Source organism: Simochromis diagramma, unplaced genomic scaffold (genome assembly GCF_900408965.1).
Source record: "Simochromis diagramma unplaced genomic scaffold, fSimDia1.1 OVJJ01000610.1, whole genome shotgun sequence".
NCBI classification, from domain to species: domain Eukaryota; kingdom Metazoa; phylum Chordata; class Actinopteri; order Cichliformes; family Cichlidae; genus Simochromis; species Simochromis diagramma.
Window position 1 is genome coordinate 865,008 of NW_024387063.1, and position 26,528 is coordinate 891,535.

Genomic DNA, 26,528 nt, shown 5'->3' on the forward strand with positions numbered 1-26,528 from the left:
TCATCCAAGACTGAAGGGAGCAGACAACAAAGAACAGGTGAAACCAGAAATATAATTGCAGTAAAAAAAATCATCATTCACCATTCTAATCTAAGATCATTTTTTTCTATGCAGTGTCTCTCTGATCAGGAGGAGCCACAGGAACAGGATGATCTTCAGTATGCCAGCATCCACTTCTCTAAAAACCAGGCAGATCCTCTCTACAGCAACAGCAGTTCAGCCCCACAGACACCTGGAGGAACAGAGAGTTACACTTAAAAACTGAAAACTATTTGAATGAAAGAGTCCAGGCAACTAATCAGTCTTCCTAGATTGTATCACATCATCTCAACAAGAATAAATGTAACAAAGTTGTTGAACTTCATGCAGATCGTACATGATTTAATTACGCTCACCGCAGAAACATAAAATTTTTTTTAATTACAAGTTTGACTCTTGTTAATATAAAAACCACCTACTTTAACTTTTTTGAGTTTACTGTGTTACACCGCTGTTAAATCAAATTAAAAAGTACAGCCCTGTGGTGAGCAGCTCCTCACATAATACGATGAGCCTCGCTAGAAGATTCAAATTAAATATCTGGGAAATGCATCGCCTGCTTTAGCATTCTTCTTCTGTTTTTAAGTTTTTTTTTCACCATCATAATATAATTTCATGCTACATACTCAGAATCAACTAATTGTGTCTATGAACCAAAAGCCATTGATGAGGATCCATCCAGACTGCACCCTGCAGTCAACAAGATCTGGTCAACAAAGCCATAATTCCCATTAGCAGAAAGAAGCTGCATCATGGGAGGTTTGGTCTGTTCACTCAGTGAGCGTCATAATTTAGCCAGCATGGTGGCTACTGGAGCTAGTTTCTTTTTCACAAACCAAATTATTCTTTTGCTGCTCTTTTTCTTTCCTCATCACTTGTAGAAAAATACACGTATGTGATCAAACATGATTATCATAGTCTGTTTTCTGATGTTTGATATCCTGATGTATTATTATCATAATCACATTTATTTCAAACTGCACAAAGAAATTGACTTTTTAAAACGATTAACTTTTTAAACAAATCATTAAATAACACCTGATTTTTCAATAGCACTTCATTACTCTGATGTCTCACAGTGATATATATGGTTTATAAAACATTATTCTGCTACACCTCAACTTCTATGTGACTTTAATTTTCCATGGTGCTTTTTTTTTTGCATCAATAAAATTGTATAACATCAAGTTATGTCATGTTAATGCTGACTGGCTATTTGATATAACAGATCCAAACAGAGCACACTGTCTGGATCTAGGTAAAATGGTGAAATGTGTTTGTTTTGAAAGAAAATTACAAAAATAACATTAAATTCCTTACAAAAAAATATAATTATAGTGATTAACAGAAATATTCACAACAAATTCTCTGTAAAAAACTCCCTTATGTACTGTCACAAACTGGGTCAAAGGGCAAAGAGAGAGTTCATAGGTACATCTTTAACTGAACTCTTTGTGTCATGATAGTCCCATACAGTAGAAGACAAATGAGTAAAATCATTTAGCTACATTTATTTCTAAATTTACTGCTATATTTTGTGTTCTGTGCAAATGAACGCTGTCAAAACCACCAACACAAAGCACCAAAAATGCCTTGAAACGTAAACAACATACATTATTAAAGTGACAGAACTTCAGGTTCCAAAAAGACACAATCACTAATTAGTGAGATACACGAGTCTCACAATAAATCCACACATGTTGGGATTTATCATAAAGAACAACACTAAATGCATTTGTACAGCTAGCTTTCTTCATAGACAAAAATAGACACGTGTTTGGATAAGAAAAAATAACTTCACCAAACATGGTGGAGGAATTATTATGGTTTGGACATGTGTGGCTGCCAGTGTTGATGACGTGACTGTGGATATAAGCAGCAGACTGAATTCTGAGTACAGGTATACACTCTCTTCTCAGATTCAGCCAAATGCTGCAAAACCGATTGGATGGTCCTTCAGATTGCAAATAGATAATGAATCAAAGCATATTACAAAACCAACTGGAGAGTTTCTCAGTATTCATCAATGGCAAAGTCACCAGCTGATCTTAACACCTAGGAGCATCCTTTTCAGTTACAGAAGACAAAACTGAAGTCAGAGAGACCCACAAAGAAACAGCTACTAAAGGTGGCTGCAAGAAAGACCAGGCAAAGTGTCTCAAGAGAGGAAACTCTTAAGTGTTCCTGATTTTTTTCTTTCTTTCTTTTGTTTTACTGCCCTCTAGTGATAAAATGTTAGCTTGCAGCTTTGAGTTTCATCTCTCAGTACTCTCTCTCCCTGAGTGAAAAATCCTTTAAAGAATTTGGCCATTCAAAATAAATAAACTTGTTTGTATATTGATAACAAACACCTTAAGGTCTGATTTAATTCCACAGTAAGCACAGACCTTGCCCCAAATCCCCCCTAACCAGGCTAGCCCACAGGTCACATGGCCCACAGGTCACATGACCGCTACTTAACTAGAAACCATGCTTTTTTTTTCTTCCCCTGTCATATATAATGAGTAATACATACAAATCATTTCAGTACATAGGTATGTCCCTCAACGTCCTGTTCGGAGAGCAATTACTTTCTAGCTGTCTGATTGGATTTTTGTTTTTAATAAATCAGTCTCATGATTGTGAGCCCCACCTAATGTGTAAACAAATGGAAGGCAGGCAGGGGTAGTGAGGTGAGGAGACCAAAGACATTACTGCCAGCAACCCTACAATCTGATATGGCTCCCCAGTACCATTCCCAGCCTTCCACTAGCACCTATAGTGGATCCTGTTTGTGTCATTTGTACGTTATAATTGTCTTTATGTAGGTGAGTGCTATGCTAGTGCTATGTAGGGCTGCAGATATCGATTGTTCAGATAAGAAATACTTATGTCTTATTAATGAGCAATAATAAAAAAAGAGAGTCTTTTAAAATGAATTGCTCATTGACTTCCATTTCAGACATTGCAATGTTTTAAATTTTAACTGGATATAATGGTTGTCAAAAACAACAACAACAACAACAAAAACAACTAAAGCCCTTTAGGTAATTTAATACCAACCATATCAATTTTTTTAAAGAAAACCATTTTTAAAGCAAAAAAATCAAAGATCAAAGTCATTGCAATCTAAACTAAGACATAAAAATGTACATTTATCTTCTTAGACAGCTTTCTGATATTAATGAGGTAGATTGGGCATGTTTTCATTTTTATGAGTTTTTGTGAATGTGTGTGTCTGCAGGTTTAAGTGTACAAGTAAATAAAGGAGTTTGTGCCTGTAACCCTTTAAAGGAGTATGTGGTGGCTGCAATGAAGAAAAGCAAGCAAACAAAAAAAATATTAACACAATTTATATAGCACACTATTTTACATTATTTTACTTTCAATCTAAAAAATGTTTGAAATGAATATGGTCTAATACACCCCAAGCCCTCCTTTAAACTCACCACTGTTTGCTGCAGGTACTGCTACAGCACTCCTACTCTGGAGTTTATCACATCAGTGCACTCCTGAACAGCGGACTTATTTTTGAACAGTAATAATAATTTTTTGCACATCAGGTCATCCTGCATACTAAGCCAACATATTGAGGTCATAGTTCTTTTGCACACATCTCTGTTTCACACTTTAATATCGTCTTCTTTTTGTCTTCATTTATTTATCTGTACTATTTATATTTTATATGTTCTATTTCTATTGTATATATTAATTGGCATCTCTGTGGGGACAGCAAAGAAAGAATTTCATTGCACAAAGAAATCCCTTTTTTTCTTTGAATACATGACAATAAACACTTTGAACCTTGAATCTCTTGAATCTACAGAGCTGCGTGTTAAACTAAGATAAGATGAACAAACAACTTCTGTTGAGAATTTTTTATAATCGAATTATTCAAATTACTCCGTGAATTGTTGCAGACCCATGCATTAAAAGACGTGAGACAGGTGGAGGACGATCCCACTCAGTGGCAGACCGGCTGTCATCCCATCCCATTGACCCAGCACCCAAGGGAGGCCATAGCTTCAAGGAGTACAGCAAAGGGCCACATTTCAGCCTGACAGCTTGATCATCTGGATGGGGAACTCTCCAGATTGTAAGTTACCAGAATACTGGAGATGTCATAGGATCCAGTAAATATTCCAGTAAAAGCTGACGTACTGAAGCAACTTCTTTACTCAAAGAATCTGACATTTAGAAAACCGTCACTCCCTTCTTGCTTCCTCTTCTGTAGTGCTAGCCAGATTTTGCTAGAAAATTTTCAATTGGATCTATTTAAATATTACAGCTTCCCATCCCACAGCCAAATAAAGGAGATGTGGAAATTTTTTTTAGTCTGTTACAGATAAAAGATAAGTTTATTGTATTTTTTGACCGAACAGGTACTCTTGTGTGTTCTGTCTTACAATGTAAGAGACGCAGCAGCAGATTAGAATCAAGTATAGAAAGACTTTATATATTCTCTACATCACCAAATTAATACATGGATATTCCCTGGACAACGTAACCCAAAGTTTGCGCTCCATTCACGGGTTTTAGCAAAGTACACATAGCAACCTCCACATATAAAACATATTCCACCAGTAGAGAATCTGTAATGCACATAAAATAAATATAAGAGACTGTCATCAATCGCAGAACAGTAACCAGACTCCTCTATGGCTCTGTGGCTGAAGAGTTCACTATATACAACACTTACTCATCATCAAGCCAGTCTATATCTGGAAAGAAATGTTTCAATATTCACCTCTCAGACTCACCAACATGGCCACCCACTGATGGCTCCAACCCTGGCGAGCTGCTCCCCCCATCACCCTCTCTCCACATTCTCCAAGTAAGGACTGATTGGAATCTCAACAATCTGTTCACTTTTCAACGTACATCAAGATTTATACACCTGAGTCACAAACCCAGATTCCCTGTGATGTCCCCATTTTTACTTTATAATGAATATTATTACTAGTGTTGGACCGGGCATGACAGAGAGAAGCAGTGTAGTTTGAGATTCTTTCTTCCCTTAGAGAAATCACACAGGCTGGCGGCCTTACTGCAGACAATAATAAAAGGCACTAATTTACATGAGGAACAGATCATCAGAGAGAGCAAAACGAAACAAGTCTACCACCCACAGTGAGCTGATAATCTGGAGTCCGTGCTGATCCTTTCTTAGAGCAGTTTATTGCACTGATGATTAGCAGGTGACCTGAAGAAGAGGACAGAAGGAGAGAGTGACAAATCATGTTTATTTTAAACTGGTCTGGTGTACATTAAGATTCAAGAAGTTTATTGTCATGACATCAAAACACAAGTGGTTACACAGAGCAGAGCAATGAAATTCTTACTTTAAGAGTTCCCTTCACACAACTAAATAAACAACTAACTAAAATAAAGAATAAACTTAACTCTGAGCATAGAAAATAAAAAATCAAGTAAAACAAGCACTTGTTGCTTATGTAACTATGTGTGAGTGTAGTCAGAATTTAAAGTGCAAGTAGTTATGCAACATCGTCACAGTGGTGATACCTACAGAATATGCAATATTAAAACTGTATTGTATGTATTGTATTATATTGCATATAAATGTACAAAATTTGCGAATTTACAGGTCAAAGATAATCACTGTTCAACAATAAGTCAGTGATTCAGTAGCCTGATGGCCTGTAGATAGAAACGGTCTTTTAGTCTGGTTGTCCTTGCTTTCACACTCCTGTAGCATCTGCCAGATGGCAGGACTGTGAACAGTGTGTGCTGTGGGTGGGTGATGATGCTGTGTGCCCTTTTCCTGATCTGAGTGTTGTAAATGTGGTGTAGTGGTGGGACGGGTACTCCACAGATGAGTTGTGCCATTTTAATGACACGCTGGAGAGCTTTCCTGTCCTGAGTGGTGCAGTTCCCATATCACACTATGATGGAGTTTGTCAGGATACTCTCCCCACTGGGCATCCGTAAAAGTTGCTGAGCAGTTTGGAGGTTAATCCAAATTTTCTCAGTTTCCTTTGGAAGAAGAGTCGTCTTTGAGCATTCGTGATGATCCGCTGTGTGTTATGGGTCCACGTGAGATCCTCACTGATGTGGTTGCAGAGGAATTTGAAGGTCTTCACCCCTCCACCTAAATCCCTTTGATGTAAAGTGGGGGGTGCTGGTCTCTCCTCATCCTCGGGTTAATAATTATCTCCTTACTCTTCTCAGCATTTAAGGAGAGATTATTTTCCAGGCATCAGGACACCAGCTGAGCCAAGTCGTATTCTTCAAGTTTCAGTCTGTACTGCCTCTTGGCTTCCCTCATGGATCCACGTAGGTCATATGTGGCCTTTTTGTAACCCTCTGTGTCACCAGGGACAAATGCAGTGGAGCGTGCATGCAGCATGGAACGCAGCTCACAGTTCAACCATGTTTGTCACAGCTGCCGAGGCGAGCCGTGTGGAGTTAGAAGAAGGACCCAAGATGCAGGCAGTGGATGAAATGCCGGTGAGTTTATTTACACAGTGGTGAGAAGGCAAAACAGGCAAGAGGGAAGACAAAACTAAAGACCTGAACTGGGAAAGCTAAATGACAAACCTGAGATGAAACAAAAAGGGAAGAGAGGCAGCGAGACGAGCAGGACACCGAGGAACACAGACTGACACGGAGTTACACAGATGAACCGGCAACAGGCAGGAGAACACACAGGGCTTAAATACACACACCAGTAATCAGGGGATGAGAGACAGGAGGGCAACACAGCTGGGAGGAATCTGGGCTGACGGGACAGGGGAAACGTAAACTGATCACACTCACATACGACACGGACCTTCACAATAAAACAGGAAACTCAGACACATGGAACCAGACAAGACATTGAACTAAACAGACAGATTCACAAACAGATGGGGAGACACCATAGACAGACAGATACAGACGCAGACTCAGATCGAAAATAACACAGAACCTAAACAATCATCATCTAGAAAATGATAACAAACTAAAAGCGCTGGGTCACCGACCCAGGACCATGACAGTACCCCCCCCCCCCCTCAAGGGCTGGCACCAGACAGCCCAGCAGAAACAAAAAAACGGACCAAAACAAAACAGAAAACAACCCGACCAGGGCGGGCGGAGGGGGCCCAGGACGGAGGGACAGAGTCCAAAAAGGCCCAGATGGTCAAGTTCAGGAGGCCGACCATGCGAATGGCAGCGGGGCAGGTCCGGATGCCAGCCACGCAGTAGGCAGTGGCGTGGAAACAGTTCTGGGGGCCGACCGTGCGGACGGCAACAGTGGCGTGGAAACAGTTCTGGGGGCCGACCGTGCGGACGGCAACGGCGGCATTCAGGAGGGCGTCCATGGTGGCGGAGATGCCCAACAAGCGGCCTGGCAGATGACCGACGATGTGGAGGTGGTAGTAGGGGACCTGAAGGCTGCGTGGCCCCTGCAGCCCCAGGCTAAGCGGAGGCTGGACCAGGCGGGGAGGATGCTGAGGCTGGACCAGGCGAGGCAGCAGCTGATGAGGATGCTGAGGCTGGACCAGGCGAGGCAGCAGCTGATGAGGATGCTGAGGCTGGACCAGGCGAAGCAGCTGAAGCTGGACCAGGCAAAGCAGCTGAAGCTGGACCAGGCAAAGCAGCTGAAGCTGAAGAGGAGGCCACTGCAGGTGATGCGGGAGCTGGACCAGGCGAGGATGAAGACACGGAGGCTGGACCAAGCGAGGATGAAGACACGGAGGCTGGACCAAGCGAGGATGAAGACACGGAGGCTGGACCAGGTGAAGCGGATGAAGCCGAAGCAGGCGCTGGACCAGGCGACGGCGTGGAGGATGCAGCAGAGGCCGGGCCAGGCGACGGCGTGGAGGATGCAGACGGAGGCGCTGCAGCAGGTGGCGGCATGGATGAAACTGCTGCTGCAAGCGTGGATGAGGCTGCTGGTGGAGCAGCTGGTGGCTGGACGGGCTCCTCGGGCCCCCCAGCTGACGAGGAAGGAGGCTGGACGGGCTCCTCGGGCCCTCCAGTGAGAACAGTCTCAGGACCAGTGGGCACACGGGCCTCTGGCAGGCACAGGACAGGACCAGCAGGCACACGGGCCTCTGGCAGGCACAGGACAGGACCAGCAGGCACGGTGGCCTCTGGCAAACACATAGCAGGCTGCAGCTGCATAGAGCATCGACGCTGCTCAGGCAGCGACAGCTGGGTGCGGCCCTCAGCTGGCTTCTTAACCTCCAGGGGTCCGGAGTCTGCTGGGGGCTGAAACCCAGCCTCTGGGGAGGCCCTGGAGTGCACCTCAGTTTCAGAACTGGCCAGCCTTTGAGGAGTGTTGACATTATTATTAGGTGTGTCTCTCTGCTTGGAATGGACGGGCGAGGAATGGTGTTTTTCGGGTTGAATTGACTTGTATGGTTTTACAGGTGGAGCAATTGATACAGGATGCCGGGCTAGCGGCTGCTGAACAGGAGGCTGGACTAAGGGCGACTGACATAATGGTTGTGATGACAACGGTGGTGGAGGCGGCTAACTGAGCTTCCGGCCGGGCGGCTAACTGAGCTTCCGGCCGGGTGGCTAACTGAGCTTCCGGCCGGGCGGCTAACTGAGCTTCCGGCCGGGTGGCTAACTGAGCTTCCGGCCGGGCGGCTAACTGAGCTTCTGGTAGATAGTCTCTTATTTCCGGATTTCGGTTTGAAAGTCCGGGCTGGCATAACACAGGACTCGGAAGAGGCAGAATGAAAGCAGTCCTCTAGATCCTCAGAGCGAGTGTTAACGGACCTTGGAGTATCAGACAAAGAATTAACCGTTTCCAGATTACTCTTTTCAGATTTGAATAACCCTGAGTTGACTGGTATTGAATTACTAGATTCAGGAATAACTGACAGAGTGTTCATGAATGCACGCTCAGATGGAGCAGAAAAAACACTGCGCTTCTGACTCACGGAATCCGCCGGTAACTGACGGCCGTCGCTTCCGCCTGGGAGAAGGGGCGAGAGCAGCCGGGGAAGCGGACGGTGATATGAGGCAGCTCTGAAGTGGCTGCTCCTGCTGTGAGGTGGATGGGCTGGGTGGAATGAGGATGATTCCCAGTGCTTTGTAAAAAGCCTGGGCTGGTGTGAGCTGGCCACTGGGGGGCTGCATGTACATGAAACCGTCACTCTCACTGACCCCGAGAGCTGGTTTGGCAAGCGAAGGATGACGGCGGCGTGACCGCCGTTTTGCCCGGAAGGAGGGGGAAGCCGACTGATCGGGCGGCATTGTGTCCAGCTGAGAGTCCTCTGGTGGACTGGGGAGAGAATCTTCCGGTAAGCCAGGCAGGTCAGCTGTCGCAGTTGGAGGGTGAAGATGAAGCGTGTTGAGGATGAAGTCCTGTAGGAGTGGGTGAAGTGAATCCAGCAGCCAGGGGTGATTGGAAACTAGCCGCTGTATTCGGGCCTCCAGAGCATGACGAAATTCCTCCCCCTCATGCTCTAGCCACAGATTAGTCCATCTGGAAACTGAATCGGTTAATTCCTCCCGAAGCTCCTTGGAAGGTGCGAATGCCGCTGGGTCCATATTTGGCCGGTTCGTACTGTCACGGCTGCCGAGGCGAGCCGTGTGGAGTTAGAAGAAGGACCCAAGATGCAGGCAGTGGATGAGATGCCGGTGAGTTTATTTACACAGTGGTGAGAAGGCAAAACAGGCAAGAGGGAAGACAAAACTAAAGACCTGAACTGGGAAAGCTAAATGACAAACCTGAGATGAAACAAAAAGGGAAGAGGGGAAGAGAGATGAGCAGGACACCGAGGAACACAGACGAACCGGCAACAGGCAGGAGAACACACAGGGCTTAAATACACACACCAGTAATCAGGGGATGAGAGACAGGAGGGCAACACAGCTGGGAGGAATCTGGGCTGACGGGACAGGGGAAACGTAAACTGATCACACTCACATACGACACGGACCTTCACAATAAAACAGGAAACTCAGACACATGGAACCAGACAAGACATTGAACTAAACAGACAGATTCACAAACAGATGGGGAGACACCATAGACAGACAGATACAGACGCAGACTCAGAGGCAGATCGAAAATAACACAGAACCTAAACAATCATCATCTAGAAAATGATAACAAACTAAAAGCGCTGGGTCACCGACCCAGGACCATGACAATGTTTTCTGATTTGGATACGTTTTATAAGGACTTGGTGAGGACAATATTATCAATGCATGTGCTGATGTAGCTGGTAACCACTGATGCATATTCCTCTAAATCCACAGAACAGTCCTCTCTCAAGGCAGCAGTCTTAAACAAATACCCCAGTTTGTAGCATCAAAGCAGTCCTGAATCAGTCTCTTCACTCTAAACTTTAATAATTTTACTTACTGACGGCGCTTGTTTGAGGAGCCTGCATCCTGGATAGAGGGAAACAGAAAAGTGGTCGGACTATCCAAAATGGGGGCGGGACACTGCCTTGTATGCGCCCCTTACTCTGCTGTAGACGTGGTCCAGGATGTTGTTATTCCTTGTCGGAAAGCTCACGTATTGATGGATCTTTGGAAGCACAGTCCTGAGGTTGCAGTGATTCAAATCCGCGGCAACAACATACACGGCATCTAGGTGAGCGGTCTCGTGTTTGCTGACGACGTCGTGCAGTAGTTCACGCGCTGTGGTCCGTTTGGACCGCGGCGGTATGTAGACAGCCAACACAAACACAGCGTTGAACTGCCTTGGTAAATAAAATGGTCTGCACTCCGAAGTCCGCACAACTGTGCTTCTCCACCGCCTGAGTGTCCACACACCATCTGTTGTTGACGTAAACGCATACACCTCCAAGGCAGATGTGCGGTCTCCGTGATGCCCGGAATGTGTCTGTAGCTGAATGCCTGAGTGTGGCGTACTTGCCGTATTTCCGTAAAAATCAGAGCACAACATTAGGCAGCGGTGGTCATGTGGCTCTAGCCTTCAGTTTAACATGTAGCTCGCCTCTCTTGTAGTGATGTGTCAAAAGCAAGAGTGAACTCCCATCGAGTGAGAACAGGTGTTGTGCCAAAGAGTGTTCGCCTGCCAAAAACTGATTTCCGGTGTTTCCCAAAAACTGATTGCTCGTATTTAAACTGCTATAAATAACTTGTTGCTGTATAATATGTGTCAAATGTATCCCTGGTGAATGATATGAAGTCATTTTGAGGCACAAACAACATTCCGGTAAGAAGGCAGAAGGTGCAATCAATTTTTAGCAGTGACTTATCCTTCATTTATCCGGTTTTAAAAAAATCTCTTAAAAATGTGTTTTTTAAGAGTAATCTTAATATTTTGACTAATCTGATCTGTTCAAAAGGACATCAGAAATTGCAACAAATTTAACAATAGTTCTGCAAACATATTTTAAGTGGACAAAAAGGGCCGGATTGGTTATAATGTAAGTACAATAACCCAAAGTTACAAAGACAGGCTACTTCAAAAACAGGTCATTTTTAAATTTTATATATAACAGCTTTGTAAACCATGTTCACCGAAGTCTGTAAACCAATGTATGTAAAGATATTACACATTAAAAAAAATACACGGAAACGTTGGAAATCAGTTTTTGGCAGGCGATCACTTTTTGGCACCGGTTCCCCACTTTTTTAAACATGTGGTTTGTTGTGTTGCCACAATATTTAACTCTTCCCACATACATTGCACACAGCTGAACATAAGTGCAGTTATGATCTGTGAACAAAGTCAAGATTGTGTGTTTTGTACGTGCCTCAGGTGTCTCATTGACTCACACGCTTGCGGAGGCGTAGCACGCACGTGAATGAGAGGCGGAAGGCGATTGTAGATCCTATTAACAGGGTATTGCTGACTGTACCGTTAATTGCTGAGTTTACTTTTCTTTGTATGTCATCTTATGATAAAAACAAATGTAATCAAATTAGATATTGATATTTTCATATGGGAATTGATCCTACAACATGAAACGCTGGTATTGGAAGTATTGATATTTCAGGATCACATCAATACCCCTCAGTGAGTGAGTGAGATGGTAGACGGTGAGCAGGAGAGTGCGAGTGCATCGCAAAAACACATAAATATGACTGACACTCGTAAACAAAGCAGCGTCTGGCTGCAGTTTAAAGAAGAAGCAGATACTAACTAAGAGGAGAAACCGCATCAGCCCATCCAAGCTGAGGCATCTAATTTTTCTGAATGTCAACCTGCACTGAGGACAAGTGTTGGTCAAGTTACTTGAAAAAAATAATCAGTAACTAATTACTGATTACTGCCCCCAAAAAGTAATCCCGTTACTTTACTGATTACTTATTTTCTTTTTTTTTCTTTTTTTTCAAAAATTTTCAAAAGTAATTAATTACTTAGTTACTTAGTTACTTTTTAAAAACATGATTTACAACCTGAATAGGTGATAAAGCGATAGATCTTTCAGCCCAATTCTACTTTTTCTGCATAATCCATCATACAAAATGTAATCAAATGGAAAAGTCTCTTTTTAAAACTTGTTGTATTAGTTTTAATCTTTTAACTTTATGCATCAAGCAAAAATTAAATTATATGCACCATTCTCTGACTGGAAGAAATTTGTTTAACATTTAAACCTATTTTCTGCACATTCCAGCACATAAAATAAAATATTTTCTTTTGTGTTTACACTCACTCTTTCAAATAGATGCAAGTAAAACACAGCAGAAAATAAACAAAATCAAAGACTAGCGGTCCTTTTGCTCTATTTTCACCTGTAAAGCAGGAGTGGGGTAGGCGGGAGTTTGCCCTGGTGCAGGTGTGCCGCAGCGGTCAGTGGAAGAATCCACGAGTTTCTCCGTGAATTTCCCATTACGTGGTAGCGCACTCCTGGTGCTTGCTTGGAAGTTTAGGGGGGGTTTTTTCGCTGTAAAAAGAAGTTTTCTTCCCACGCACAACGGACACTAATGTTTTTGTCACTTTTTATGGAATCAAACTCAAAGTAAGGTCAGTACTTCCACGCTTTAAACGCTGCACACTCATACTCTCTCCCGCACTCGATATATGATCCACTGTTGATCTGCACACAGCTGTTGTCATGAACGTCGCACTCGTTTACATCACTGTCATGAGACATTCTCGCAAAAAAAAATCACGGTTTTAGTAACGCAGTAACGCAGCGTTCCTACGGGAAAGTAACGGTCATCTACCGTTTTTGCAATAGTAATCCTTTACTTTACTCGTTACTTGAAAAAAGTAATCAGATTTCGTTACTGCCCATCTCTGCTGAGGACAGACTGTTTGGCTGCTGAGTTAATACTTAAATGTACAGAAATATACAGTTAACAGTTGGTTTAAATAATAATGGATTGCACTCATATAGCGCTCTTTGAGACCCTCAAAGCGCTTTACAATTCCACTTTATAATTCCCCTCTGGCCTTCACCAGTAGGTGGTAGGTGAAGTGTCTTGCCCAAGGACACAACGACTGAGAGTGTCCGAGCCAGGGCTCGAACCGGCAACCTTCTGATTACAAGGCGAACTGCCAACTCTTGAGCCACGATCACCCTAAATAACAATAATAATTATTATTATTTGATGCAAAAAAAGTTTATAAGAATCATTTTATATATTTTTCCATAGCTTTACATTTGAATTTAACAGTTCAATCTTTCAAATCACAGTCGATTTATGTAAATTTAATGATATTCTAGAAGAACAGTACGAAACTGTAAAATACACAGTAAATACTTTTATATTACAATTTGTTTTACAGTGTGGTGGACGGCCACTCTAAGTACTTGAGTCCGGGGGTGTTGTGGCCTGCCGGCTGGAGTTGGTAGGATCACAACACAGAAGAAAGCTGCAGTTCAAAAGGTCTGGACTGAGCTCATGGTGAACTTTTCTGATATCCCAAAGTGTTTCTCTGCTGTACGTGACCCTTGAGTACAGGCACTGAATATTGGCCACACTCATTAGCACTTGAATAGACAATAAATACAGTTGGTGTTTTGGGCACGTCGCAAACACGTCTGCCACAATGGGCACCATGATATTTAAGTGACACTCAATGCATTCCTCTTTCTATATCTGCCTTACTCTCCCCTTACCTGGTCACTGTGTGTGTGAGTGAGTAGGTTTATCCTGGAGCTATGAGATCCTCTGAAGGGCGAGGCCATTCAAGGCCTGGTTCCCACTGGATTCTTGGCTGACTCATCAAACAAAGACTTAACTACATTACTTAAAAACCACTTCATCTCTCCATTCCTCATGAGAGAGTTAGAGCAGGATTGTAAACATGTTCCTTATTTTGCTCCTCAGACTTGACTTTGCTTCTTCTTAAACACAACACTGAACTTTAAAGCTCTTTCAGATTAATCACATGTACAGAGGGTACAGTCAGGTGTATTTTAACAGTTTCTGCTTTTACTTACAGACCTCAGGAAAAAGCCACGTTTGACAGCTCTTTGAAGACAGCTCCATTGTGGATTGTATTTAAAGGTGTTGCTGGGACTCATTTACTTCAAATACACATTATCAACCAGCAGTTATGTTTTATGGACTTGGAGAGATGAGAGGAACAGCTGTAAGTTTAATTGCTGCAACCTGTGGACTTCTTGTCCTTCTCAGTTTAACAGGCAAGTTTACAGTATTTATTCTAACATCAAACAGAAGTGATACAGGAAAAATATTTATAAAACCACAATGTTTCTCTACTGCATTTTGTTCTTAAAACAGACAGTTTTATATATTATCTTTGTAGCAGTGTGGTACACTTGATGTAGGGTGATAAACTGCATAGCTTCAAAGCTTAAAATGTGCACCAATCATGGAAAAGTGATTAACACAATCTTATTATCTATTTGTATGGACACACACATTCTATCTCTCTCTCTCTGAGTCCATACATTCACACATACACACACAAGTTATCTTGGATTATATTACTATTTCAACTTCAATATTTACTGGTGGAAATTATATCAAAGAAGTGTCTCCTCTGATATAATTTTAATAAAGCAAAATCTTTTAGAAAAGGAGCTGAATGTTTATATTATAATTTTTAATTATAATTGCAATAATCCCACTATTGTCCCATCTCACTTAATCACGGATATTTGGGACATTATTGGATCCAACATTCAGTCTATCATAAAAAGCAATAATCTTTCTGGTGCAGTACTTTCTTATTTTAATCAACAGTGGTGCGGCCTTCCATTTAAAGAACAACAACAAAAATAACAAAAACAAAACAGAACAACCCCCCCCAAAAACATCATGACAGCTCAGTACTCTCCGGTTTTGACCTTTAAACTCTCATCTCAAACCTTTATTTCAAAGATTTTGGAGGTGGTGGGTCTTTGTCAACTTAAACCTTCTGCAGGGATATATGAGATTCTTGATGGGTTCCAGTCTGATTTTAAAGTAGTTCACAGCACAGTATGGTGTATGTTGTATAGTATCTTGTTTTCTATAAAAAATGTCTAAATTGAATTTGGGTCTATAAAAGTGAATATAAACAAGTCTGTTTTCTGATTTTTTTCTAACAAGCTCTGTGTTACAGTCGTTCAGGGTCAGGATGTCTGGGGAGTGACTTACCCTTCTACTCAGATCTGTGCTGTAAAAGGATCCACAGTGGAGCTACGCTGCACCTTCACATACCCATCCAGAGCATATAATCCTTACATAGTTTTGAGGACATTCTGGCTCACAAAAGAGAGTAATAATGAAGTCGTGGATCTGAAAACAGATCCAGAGTATTCAGGTCGAGTTCAGTATCAGTGTGAAAACAACGACTGCACTCTGAGAATCTCAGACCTCAGAGAGAGCGACTCAGCTGAGTACAAGTTCATGCTCATAACAAACGATCCAGGAGGGAAATATTCTGGATCACCTGGAGTCACTTTGACAGTCACAGGTAACATGTTCATCCACTCGTTTACTATTTTAAATCCAAGTGTTTGCTGTGAGTGTGTTTGTGTGTTTTATCTGAATGTTGTCAGCTGAGCTTAATGTTCTTTATTTACTAATGGGCAGATCTGCAGGTGCAGGTGAGCAGATCAGCTGTCAGTGGTGATTTTAAGTCAGCAGATCTGAAGTGTGAGAGCAGTTGTCCTCTGCCTGATAATCTCTCCTACATCTGGTACAAGAATGAACGGATCATCACAGGACAAACATCTAATCTTCATCTAAACTACCTGGATCCTACAAACAGGATTTCCTGTGCTGTCAGAGGATATGAGAACTCCCACTCTCCTTCAGTGGGTGAGTTTATGCTTTAACATAATGCCATGTTGTGGAGCCATGTGGCAAATGAGCTGTAGATTTTATAGGTTTTCATAAGGGTAACACTACTGGTTTGTATGTTGCTGTTGATCACACAACCTGTGTAGTCGGAGCTCATAAATAGTTATCCTACACTGAGGTCACTGGAGGGAGGAGACCTTTCTCATGGGCTTATACTGAGGCCTTATCACATCGTTTTCATTTCTGTCCTCGGATGTTGTGACTAATATCCAACTCTCTCTGTCTCATAGTGGTGAAGGATGTCTGGGAAGTGACTTACACTTCTACTCGGGTCTGTGCCTTCAAAGGAGCAACAGCAGAAATACGCTGCACCTTCAGATACCCATCGACTATAGATGGAAGAAATACAAGAGTTGACAAAAAATTCTGGTTCATCAGAGACAAAAATAATGAACCTGTGGACCTGAAAACAGAGTCAGAGTACAGAGATCGTGTTGAGTATCAGTGTGAAAACAACGACTGCACTCTGAGAATCTCAGACCTGAGAGAGAGCGACTCAGCTGAGTACAAGTTCATGCTCATAACAAACGATCCAGGAGGGAAATATTCTGGTGTACCTGGAGTCACTTTGACTGTCACAGGTAAAATAATTTTCACTGGAATCACTTTAAACATTTATAAGCTTTGCAGCTGTCTGTATGTTGAGTTGTTTTAATATAATATCTGTTGTTTGCTCCCAGATCCACAGCTCCAGGTACATGTGAGGAGATCAACAGTAAACTCTTATTCTAACTGGACAGAGCTGACATGTCACAACAACTGTCAGCTACCTGATCAATCTTCCTACATCTGGTACAGGAATGGACACAAACTTTCATCAGAAAAACAATATTTACACCTGAACACATTTGATTCTGCAGACAGTCTTTACTGTGCTGTGAAAGGATATGAGACATTACCTTCTCCAACAGTGTGTGAGTTCACTACTTTTTGTTTCATTAAGAGAATTATATTTAATTTTTCTTTATTTACGTGAATGTGTCTGTATGTTAGTTTTAGTCAGAGGCCTTTCTTTTGGGAGGTTTACAATGTTTTCTTTTTAGAATATAAATTTCTAAAATTTGGTTTTGTTGTGATTCTTATGTTTCCTCCTCCAGATGCTCCAAAGCTTCCCTCTGTGTCAGTGAGTCCCTCTGCTGAGATAGTGGAGGGCAGTTCAGTCACTCTGACCTGTAGCAGTGATGCTAACCCAGCAGCTAGTTACACCTGGTACAAGGAGGATGTCATCAACCCTCTCAGTTACCAAAACCAACATGTTTTCAGCTCCATCCTGCCCTCTGACTCTGGAAAGTATTACTGTACAGCTGATAATGACCTGGGACAAAAGAGATCTGAAAGCAGAAACATTGATGTGAAATGTGAGTAAAATACATTTATAAGCTTTAAATTCTTTGATCTCAGTTGAACAGTTAACATCAACTTTAGAGATAAGACTTAATTCATCATCATGAAGAGTGAAAACAGATTTACTGCACAATCATGTCTGTTTATTACAATATAAGGAAGTTTGACAAGGAAATAGGAAGGTTTCTGAATGTTACCTTTTATAATTTTTGTAGCGTTGTGAGAAGCCTGCAAAGACTTGAGTATATTTATAACCAACCATGTTGTCATTGTCCTTATTTCTCCTCCAGATGCTCCAAAGCTTCCCTCTGTGTCAGTGAGTCCCTCTGCTGAGATAGTGGAGGGCAGTTCAGTCACTCTGACCTGTAGCAGTGATGCTAACCCAGCAGCTAACTACACCTGGTACAAGGAGGATGTCATCAACCCTCTCAGTTACCAAAACCAACATGTTTTCAGCTCCATCCTGCCCTCTGACTCTGGAAAGTATTACTGTACAGCTGATAATGACCTGGGACAAAAGAGATCTGAAAGCAGAAACATTGATGTGAAATGTGAGTAAAATACATTTATAAGCTTTAAATTCTTTGATCTCAGTTGAACAGTTAACATCAACTTTAGAGATAAGACTTAATTCATCATCATGAAGAGTGAAAACAGATTTACTGCACAATCATGTCTGTTTATTACAATATAAGGAAGTTTGACAAGGAAATAGGAAGGTTTCTGAATGTTACCTTTTATAATTTTTGTAGCGTTGTGAGAAGCCTGCAAAGACTTGAGTATATTTATAACCAACCATGTTGTCATTGTCCTTATTTCTCCTCCAGATGCTCCAAAGCTTCCCTCTGTGTCAGTGAGTCCCTCTGCTGAGATAGTGGAGGGCAGTTCAGTCACTCTGACCTGTAGCAGTGATGCTAACCCAGCAGCTAACTACACCTGGTACAAGGAGGATGTCATCAACCCTCTCAGTTACCAAAACCAACATGTTTTCAGCTCCATCCTGCCCTCTGACTCTGGAAAGTATTACTGTACAGCTGATAATGACCTGGGACAAAAGAGATCTGAAAGCAGAAACATTGATGTGAAATGTGAGTAAAATACATTTATAAGCTTTAAATTCTTTGATCTCAGTTGAACAGTTAACATCAACTTTAGAGATAAGACTTAATTCATCATCATGAAGAGTGAAAACAGATTTACTGCACAATCATGTCTGTTTATTACAATATAAGGAAGTTTGACAAGGAAACAAGTAAGGTTTCTGAATGTTACCTTTTATAATTTTTGTAGCGTTGTGAGAAGCCTGCAAAGACTTGAGTATATTTATAACCAACCATGTTGTCATTGTCCTTATTTCTCCTCCAGATGCTCCAAAGCTTCCCTCTGTGTCAGTGAGTCCCTCTGCTGAGATAGTGGAGGGCAGTTCAGTCACTCTGACCTGTAGCAGTGATGCTAACCCAGCAGCTAACTACACCTGGTACAAGGAGGATGAAAATTTACCAAAAGCATTTGGACAGAACTTCACCGTCACCAAGTTCAGACCTGAACACAGTGGGCGTTATTACTGTGAAGCCCAGAACAAGCTGGGACATCATAACTCCACCTTACAGCAGACCATTGTGCCAGGTAATCATTTATATTTACATACTGGATACACTCAGAAAGGAGTGCAGTCAAAAAGTCAGGCACAATCTACATTCATGCACTATGGCTAATTATTGGATGGCACTAGAATTTATAATAACAGATCACTGTCAAAATACCTCAGCACAGATAGAACTGTATTACTATCTAAATGTACACATGTACAAGTATTTATTTTGCCAAAACGTTTCCCCTTCAGTGTTGTATGGACTCATAGTGTTGCTACAGATAATTAAACCAGAGCTGATTTTAAATACGTTGCTCTTTTGAATCTACACTAATCCATCATCATCTTTAAAAGCATATGTTTGTATGGTGTCTGTCCTGTGAGGGCCAAATATCTCAAAATAATCATTAATGAGTTCAGAAAACCAGGCCTGCAACTTGATTTACAAAGATAATTTAAATATATTAAAAATAAAATACTGGCTGCACCTGTAACTGTTCAACTTGCCTGTGTGGTTAAACAGAATATGGCAGGAGTCCCACTGTCTGCTGTCAAGGCTTTCCTTAGTCATGTGCTAAAGAGTCCTAAGAATCAACATTGTAACTTATCTATCACGATGACAAGAACCATGTTTATTGCTAATGCTAGTCCTGTTTCCATGCAAAAAGCAGATTGTAACTGATCTCAGAATACTGAAAGCAGAACCAGTGACATTTTAACCTCCTGTTAAAAACCAGGGATTTATCCATAATGCCCATGTGCACCCAGCCAGATAAAGCTGCAGGCCACTCAGCTTGAAGTGATTTTTAATCGAATGCAGACGAGGCTATGAAATTAAGATGTGCTACAGTTTCAGTGGAATAAGGGGCGCGCCCAGTTAACCCTGTTTCCAGAGACAATAGCCAACTGCTGCCACTGTAAAGGATGAATGTTTATTGTAGGCTTTTTACTTTACAGTATAAAGTGCACTGAGACAACTGAAATGAGAGAAACGTTATGATAAAACACTGTTTGAGATTAACAGAGTGAGGTCACGTTACTCTGGTGTGTTTAAATAGATTTCTATTTTTATTTTTCACTGGAGAAGAACTTGGCTTCTGTAGCCTAAAACTCCAACACTGTTCAGACCATACACAGGTCGAACGTTATGGAATACTCAATTAACTATCAGTGCTTTACTTTGATCTTGATCAGGAGCAAAGAAGATAAAAGCTGCTGGAGTAACTGCTGCTGTTCTCCTGTCTGTCACATCCCTCCCTGTCTTCCTTTGGATTCGGTGAGCAGATCTGTCGCATTAAACTTTTACTTTTCAGTCATTGTGTTGTTCTTTTGTTCATTATCATTTCACTCCTCAGAAAAAAGAGGAATTCCAATGAATCATCCAAGACTGAAGGCAGAGCAGACAACAAAGAACAGGTGAAACCAGAAATATAACTGCAGTAAAAAAAAAATCATCATTCACCATTCTAATCTAAGATCATTTTTTTCTATGCAGTGTCTCTCTGATCAGGAGGAGCCACAGGAACAGGATGATCTTCAGTATGCCAGCATCCACTTCTCTAAAAACCAGGCAGATCCTCTCTACAGCAACAGCAGTTCAGCCCCACAGACACCTGGAGGAACAGAAAGTTACACTTAAAAACTGAAAACTATTTGAATGAAAGAGTCCAGGCAACTAATCAGTCTTCCTAGATTGTATCACATCATCTCAACAAGAATAAATGTAACAAAGTTGTTGAACTTCATGCAGATCGTACATGATTTAATTACGCTCACCACAGAAACATAAAATCTTTATTTTTTTTTTCAAATTACAAGTTTGAGTCTTGTTAATATAAAAACCACCTACTTTCACTTTTTTGAGTTTACTGTGTTACACCGCTGTTAAATCAAATTAAAAAGTACAGCCCTGTGGTGAGCAGCTCCTCACATAATACGATGAGCCTCGCTAGAAGATTCAAATTAAATATCTGGGAAATGCATTGCCTGCTTTAGCATTCTTCTTCTGTTTTTAAGCTTGTTTTTTCACCATCATAATATAATTTCATGCTACATACTCAGAATCAACTAATTTCTGGTCAACAAAGCCATAATTCCCATTAGCAGAAAGAAGCTGCATCATGGGAGGTTTGGTCTGTTCACTCAGTGAGCATCATAATTTAGCCAGCATGGTGGCTACTGGAGCTAGTTCTCTAGTTCTTTTGCTGCTCTTTTTCTTTCCTTATCACTTGTAGAAAAATACACGTATGTGATCAAACATGATTATCATAGTCTGTTTTCTGATGTTTGATATCCTGATGTATTATTATCATAATTGCATTTATTTGATAAACTATCAACTTTTTTAACAAACAATTAAATAACACCTGATTTTTCAGTAATCTTAACACTTCATCAGAGTGATATAAATGGTTTCTCTATATAAGGCTACGTCCACACGTACACGGGTATTTTTGAAAACGGAGATTTCCCGTTTTCGTTTTAAAAAATAATCCCGTCCACACATAAAGGCAGAAATGAAGGAAAACGCTGCTATGAACATGCCAAAGCAACAGGTGGCGCTATATTCCTAACCGTGCAGAAATGTTGGCCAATCAGAAGTCTAGAAGCCTCGGTGGGAAAAAGTAAACAAGGATGGGGCATAGAAGCAGAACTGAGTCCTATGTGTGGAGTGACAGTAACTGTGTGTGTATATGTAAGCATTTAAACACTGCAGAGAGTACAACTAACAGTAATAGTATTGTAGAAATTCATTTCACCGAAACAATAACGTGGCGCACAGTTTGACGTTAAAAAATGCGCACACCTTTGACGCTGCGTTTTCTCCGTTTTTCTCGTCCACACGTAAATGCAAAAACGGAGTTTTCAAAAATATCCACCCTGGCAGGAGATTTTAAAAATCTCCATTTTCAGTGACCGAAAACGCCGTTTACGTGTGGACGAAAGGTGCAAACGCATAGAAAAATCTGCGTTTTCAAAAGTACCCGGGTACGTGTGGACGTAGCCTAAGAATACACAGAAGCAGAAACAATACATTTTGTTTGAAGTAAATATTATAATTAATCATCTTATAGAAGTTATATATGTTGGTACACTATGTAGATTATAGGACAAAGAAGCAGTTGTCAAGGATGAGTTCGGTTATATATACACAGATATACATACGTTACAATTACTTTAGTATCATGGGATTTCAGAGAAACTGTTCAAGTTGCTGTTTCTATCAGGAGAGGAGAGAGAAGAAGCCAGAGCAGAAGTGAAGTGTAAATTATGCAGTAATATTAAGCTCTTGGTATATTCCATTGAGAAACAGTGAGTGCAAATTAGACTGACCAGAGTTCTTTAGGGCAGGAGAGGGTGGCAAGTGAGTATTGCAGGTAAGTATCCAAGTATAACAAAGAATGCACACTTGCACTGCAGAGCCAGGGGTGCATATTAATGATGTGAACAGGAAGGATGTCTGGTTTCACTGACCTGATTTCCACAATTTGACCACAGCAGAAAGTGATCAAATAAAGTAGAACGTTCTGAGTGAAACATCTTCTACTCTTCTGTATTTTCTTCTGCTTATTCAACAGACTTTACTAACATGTGGACCCTGAACATTTTATTCTGCATGTTAACTCCGTGTAACTCTGGGCTTCTTGTTGATTCAAAGTGCTGCTGTTTTAAAAAGAGGAAGTTTTTTTGATGATTGGCTCTGAGATATCCAGGAATGTTCACAGGATTCAAACCATCAATAATCCAGATATTCCCAAATGTGATGGCCAAACCCATGGCCACACTCTAAAGTCAGTAACTGTTGTATTTTCATTTCTTCATTTCAACACAGTAACACACTTTAGTTTCCAATAACTTTATTGATTGGTTTGGACACATTTGTTCTATTTCTAAGGGTGCACATTTAGTTTGCTTATGTATTCATGCCATCAGAATTATTGTCTAAAGGTGAAGAAAGATGCCCAACGGATTTAGTTTACCAAATTGACCATCCCAGCCTTGCCGTAATGGTCCATTTGATTCACCTTTTATTGTTTATTTTATTTTCACTTGCTGAATACGGGACAGACTGACTGGGGGGAAAGAAGGGGAGAAAGAAAGAGGGAAAGAGAAACAGCTGAGAAGAGGGACGGGGGAGAAGGACAAAAGACAAAAACCAACAGAATGAGCAGAGAAAAAAAAAAGAAAAAGAAAAATGCATATATCAATCACCTGGATCACCTGCTGAGAAAGAAAAAAGAAAACAAGCAGAAGAGAACAAGAGTAATAGAATAAACAACATCACAATGATATATGGGAATATGACAGTAAATACTAAATATTAAACATTATTGTGCAGCACGTAAGATCAACAGAACACAGTGTGCTTTGAGGTAGGAGCCAAAAAGGGTGTGTGATCACCTGTGTGTACACCTGTGAGCATGGATGCGCTTGTTTTTTTTAAAAGGTTCCTTCATGTAATGATCTGCTAGAGGGTGTGGGGGGGCCACAGCCCCGTCCTCCAGGGCATGAAGCAGGTATGGAGGAGATCAAAACTCCAGACATCCAGAGGCCCCCAGAACACAAGAGACCAAGGAAGACCAACAGAGGGGCAGCCGCGCCACTGTCCCAGAAAGAGCTGAGGAGAGTCCCAGATGAGGGCTCACTCAGCAGCCGCGGAGCAGAAGCCAGGGGGAGTTGCAGTGACGCGCCCGTGAGCTCCGCCGGCAGCCAGCTGTGCCTGAGTGACCGAGCCCCAGGCCGAGAGGCCGGGGGCACCCCACCTCCGAAGTGGCCCAAGCGAGCCCCAGGCTCCAGGCCCCGATAAGCGGCCGCCAAGGAGTGAGCCGGTGTATACCTGGACGCCCATCCCCATCGTAAGGAAGGACGGGCGTTTCAAGAGTGTCCCTTTAACATTGCTAGGCTAACAGCGGTATTCTCAACAGTGAAGCTCAGATCAGAGCAGTCTATGGCTTTGGTCCAGATAGCACAGATGGCAAAACTGAGTCCTAAGGATCTTTGACTATGACTTTCTTAGGTGTTTTCTACTATGTTGCCCTACAAAACCAGTCCAGTGTGTAGGGGCTACTGCAACATGTCATTATTAGACAGTTATTTTGTATTGGTGTAACTTCAGACTTTATTGAGTAGTTCATTTCTTGTCAATACAGCTGTGTCTGATAGCTGACTGACATGAGGAGGCTTAATGCAATATGCAAAGTTAATGCACAGACATTTTGTCTTTTGTAGATTTAATTCAACTGTTTTTCTGTTCTTGTTATTTAAGGTCTTGCAACCCTGAACACTCCAGTATTTTCATTATTACTAGTTGTGCCTAATGATCTATAAATGTGTCACACTGGATTGGATTAGGTTATTTTGTATGCAAAGATCTGCCTCATTGATAGATTTAAAATCACTGTGCTTGTAAGATACAGTAGTTTGTTGTGGTTGAATAGAAACAGATGTTTTACAGATTCCTATTTCCCTGTTTTGTAGGTACTTGGAGTACAAAGCAGGATCTGCAACATCAGTGATAGCGGTCAATCCCACACAGCCTCAATTATCATTGTTTGCTCCAAGCATCCACTTATTTTGCCCAAATTCACCCAGGCAACAGGCCATCACCTAGTCCATCCTACAGGACTTTATAGTTGGATGCTCTCTCCCCCTGACTATCGTTGAGAATCCACATTTTAGACACTTCCTGAATGTCCTTCAAATACAGCAAATACAGGGAGTGCAGAATTATTAGGCAAATGAGTATTTTGTCCACATCATCCTCTTCATGCATGTTGTCTTACTCCAAGCTGTATAGGCTCGAAAGCCTACTACCAATTAAGCATATTAGGTGATGTGCATCTCTGTAATGAGAAGGGGTGTGGTCTAATGACATCAACACCCTATATCAGGTGTGCATAATTATTAGGCAACGTCCTTTCCTTTGGCAAAATGGGTCAAAAGAAGGACTTGACAGGCTCAGAAAAGTCAAAAATAGTGAGATATCTTGCAGAGGGATGCAGCAGTCTCAAAATTGCAAAGCTTCTGAAGCGTGATCATCGAACAATCAAGCGTTTCATTCAAAATAGTCAACAGCGTTGCAAGAAGCGTGTGGAAAAACCAAGGCGCAAAATAACTGCCCATGAACTGAGAAAAGTCAAGCGTGCAGCTGCCAAGATGCCATTTGCCACCAGTTTGGCCATATTTCAGAGCTGCAACATCACTGGAGTGCCCAAAAGCACAAGGTGTGCAATACTCAGAGACATGGCCAAGGTAAGAAAGGCTGAAAGACGACCACCACTGAACAAGACACACAAGCTGAAACGTCAAGACTGGGTCAAGAAATATCTCAAGACTGATTTTTCTAAGGTTTTATGGACTGATGTAATGAGAGTGAGTCTTGATGGGCCAGATGGATGGGCCCGTGGCTGGATGGTAAAGGGCAGAGAGCTCCAGTCCGACTCAGACGCCAGCAAGGTGGAGGTGGAGTACTGGTTTGGGCTGGTATCATCAAAGATGAGCTTGTGGGGCCTTTTCGGGTTGAGGATGGAGTCAAGCTCAACTCCCAGTCCTACTGCCAGTTTCTGGAAGACACCTTCTTCAAGCAGTGGTACAGGAAGAAGTCTGCATCCTTCAAGAAAAACATGATTTTCATGCAGGACAATGCTCCATCACACGCGTCCAAGTACTCCACAGCGTGGCTGGCAAGAAAGGGTATAAAAGAAGAGAAACTAATGACATGGCCTCCTTGTTCACCTGATCTGAACCCCATTGAGAACCTGTGGTCCATCATCAAATGTGAGATTTACAAGGAGGGAAAACAGTACACCTCTCTGAACAGTGTCTGGGAGGCTGTGGTTGCTGCTGCACGCAATGTTGATGGTGAACAGATCAAAACACTGACAGAATCCATGGATGGCAGGCTTTTGAGTGTCCTTGCAAAGAAAGGTGGCTATATTGGTCGCTGATTTGTTTTTATTTTGTTTTTGAATGTCAGAAATGTATATTTGTGAATGTGGAGATGTTATATTGGTTTCACTGGTAAAAATAAATAATTGAAATGGGTATATATTTGTTTTTTGTTAAGTTGCCTAATAATTATGCACAGTAATAGTCACCTGCACACACAGATATCCCCCTAAAATAGCTAAAACTAAAAACAAACTAAAAACTACTTCCAAAAACATTCAGCTTTGATATTAATGAGTTTTTTGGGTTCATTGAGAACATGGTTGTTGTTCAATAATAAAATTATTCCTCAAAAATACAACTTGCCTAATAATTCTGCACTCCCTGTATATCATTGTGATGTTGTTTATTCTATTACTCTTGTTCTCTTCTGCTTGTTTTCTTTTTTCTTTCTCAACAGGTGATCCAGGTGATCGAT

The 26,528-nt window shown here is 41.6% G+C and overlaps 1 protein-coding gene and 1 long non-coding RNA gene across 2 annotated transcripts in view; one reads left to right on the plus strand and one right to left on the minus strand.

Moving 5' to 3' along the window:
- Positions 1–21,424, plus strand: part of LOC120742118 (sialoadhesin-like) — a 38,707-nt gene extending 17,283 nt beyond the window's left edge. The window contains exons 5-14 of the mRNA XM_040045264.1: positions 15,958–16,185; positions 16,458–16,808; positions 16,908–17,141; positions 17,325–17,585; positions 17,862–18,122; positions 18,399–18,659; positions 18,937–19,197; positions 20,357–20,438; positions 20,518–20,578; positions 20,658–21,424. Coding sequence (XP_039901198.1) covers positions 15,958–16,185; positions 16,458–16,808; positions 16,908–17,141; positions 17,325–17,585; positions 17,862–18,122; positions 18,399–18,659; positions 18,937–19,197; positions 20,357–20,438; positions 20,518–20,578; positions 20,658–20,801 — 2,144 coding nt within the window. The 3' untranslated portion in view covers positions 20,802–21,424. The remainder of the gene's footprint in view (positions 1–15,957; positions 16,186–16,457; positions 16,809–16,907; positions 17,142–17,324; positions 17,586–17,861; positions 18,123–18,398; positions 18,660–18,936; positions 19,198–20,356; positions 20,439–20,517; positions 20,579–20,657) is intronic.
- LOC120742102 lies at positions 120–10,456 on the minus strand. Its single transcript, XR_005697764.1, has 3 exons — positions 10,346–10,456; positions 5,148–5,221; positions 120–232 (listed from the first exon to the last, which is right to left on the minus strand). It is a non-coding gene; the product is annotated as an uncharacterized LOC120742102 (long non-coding RNA).
- Positions 21,425–26,528: the final 5,104 nt, after the last annotated feature.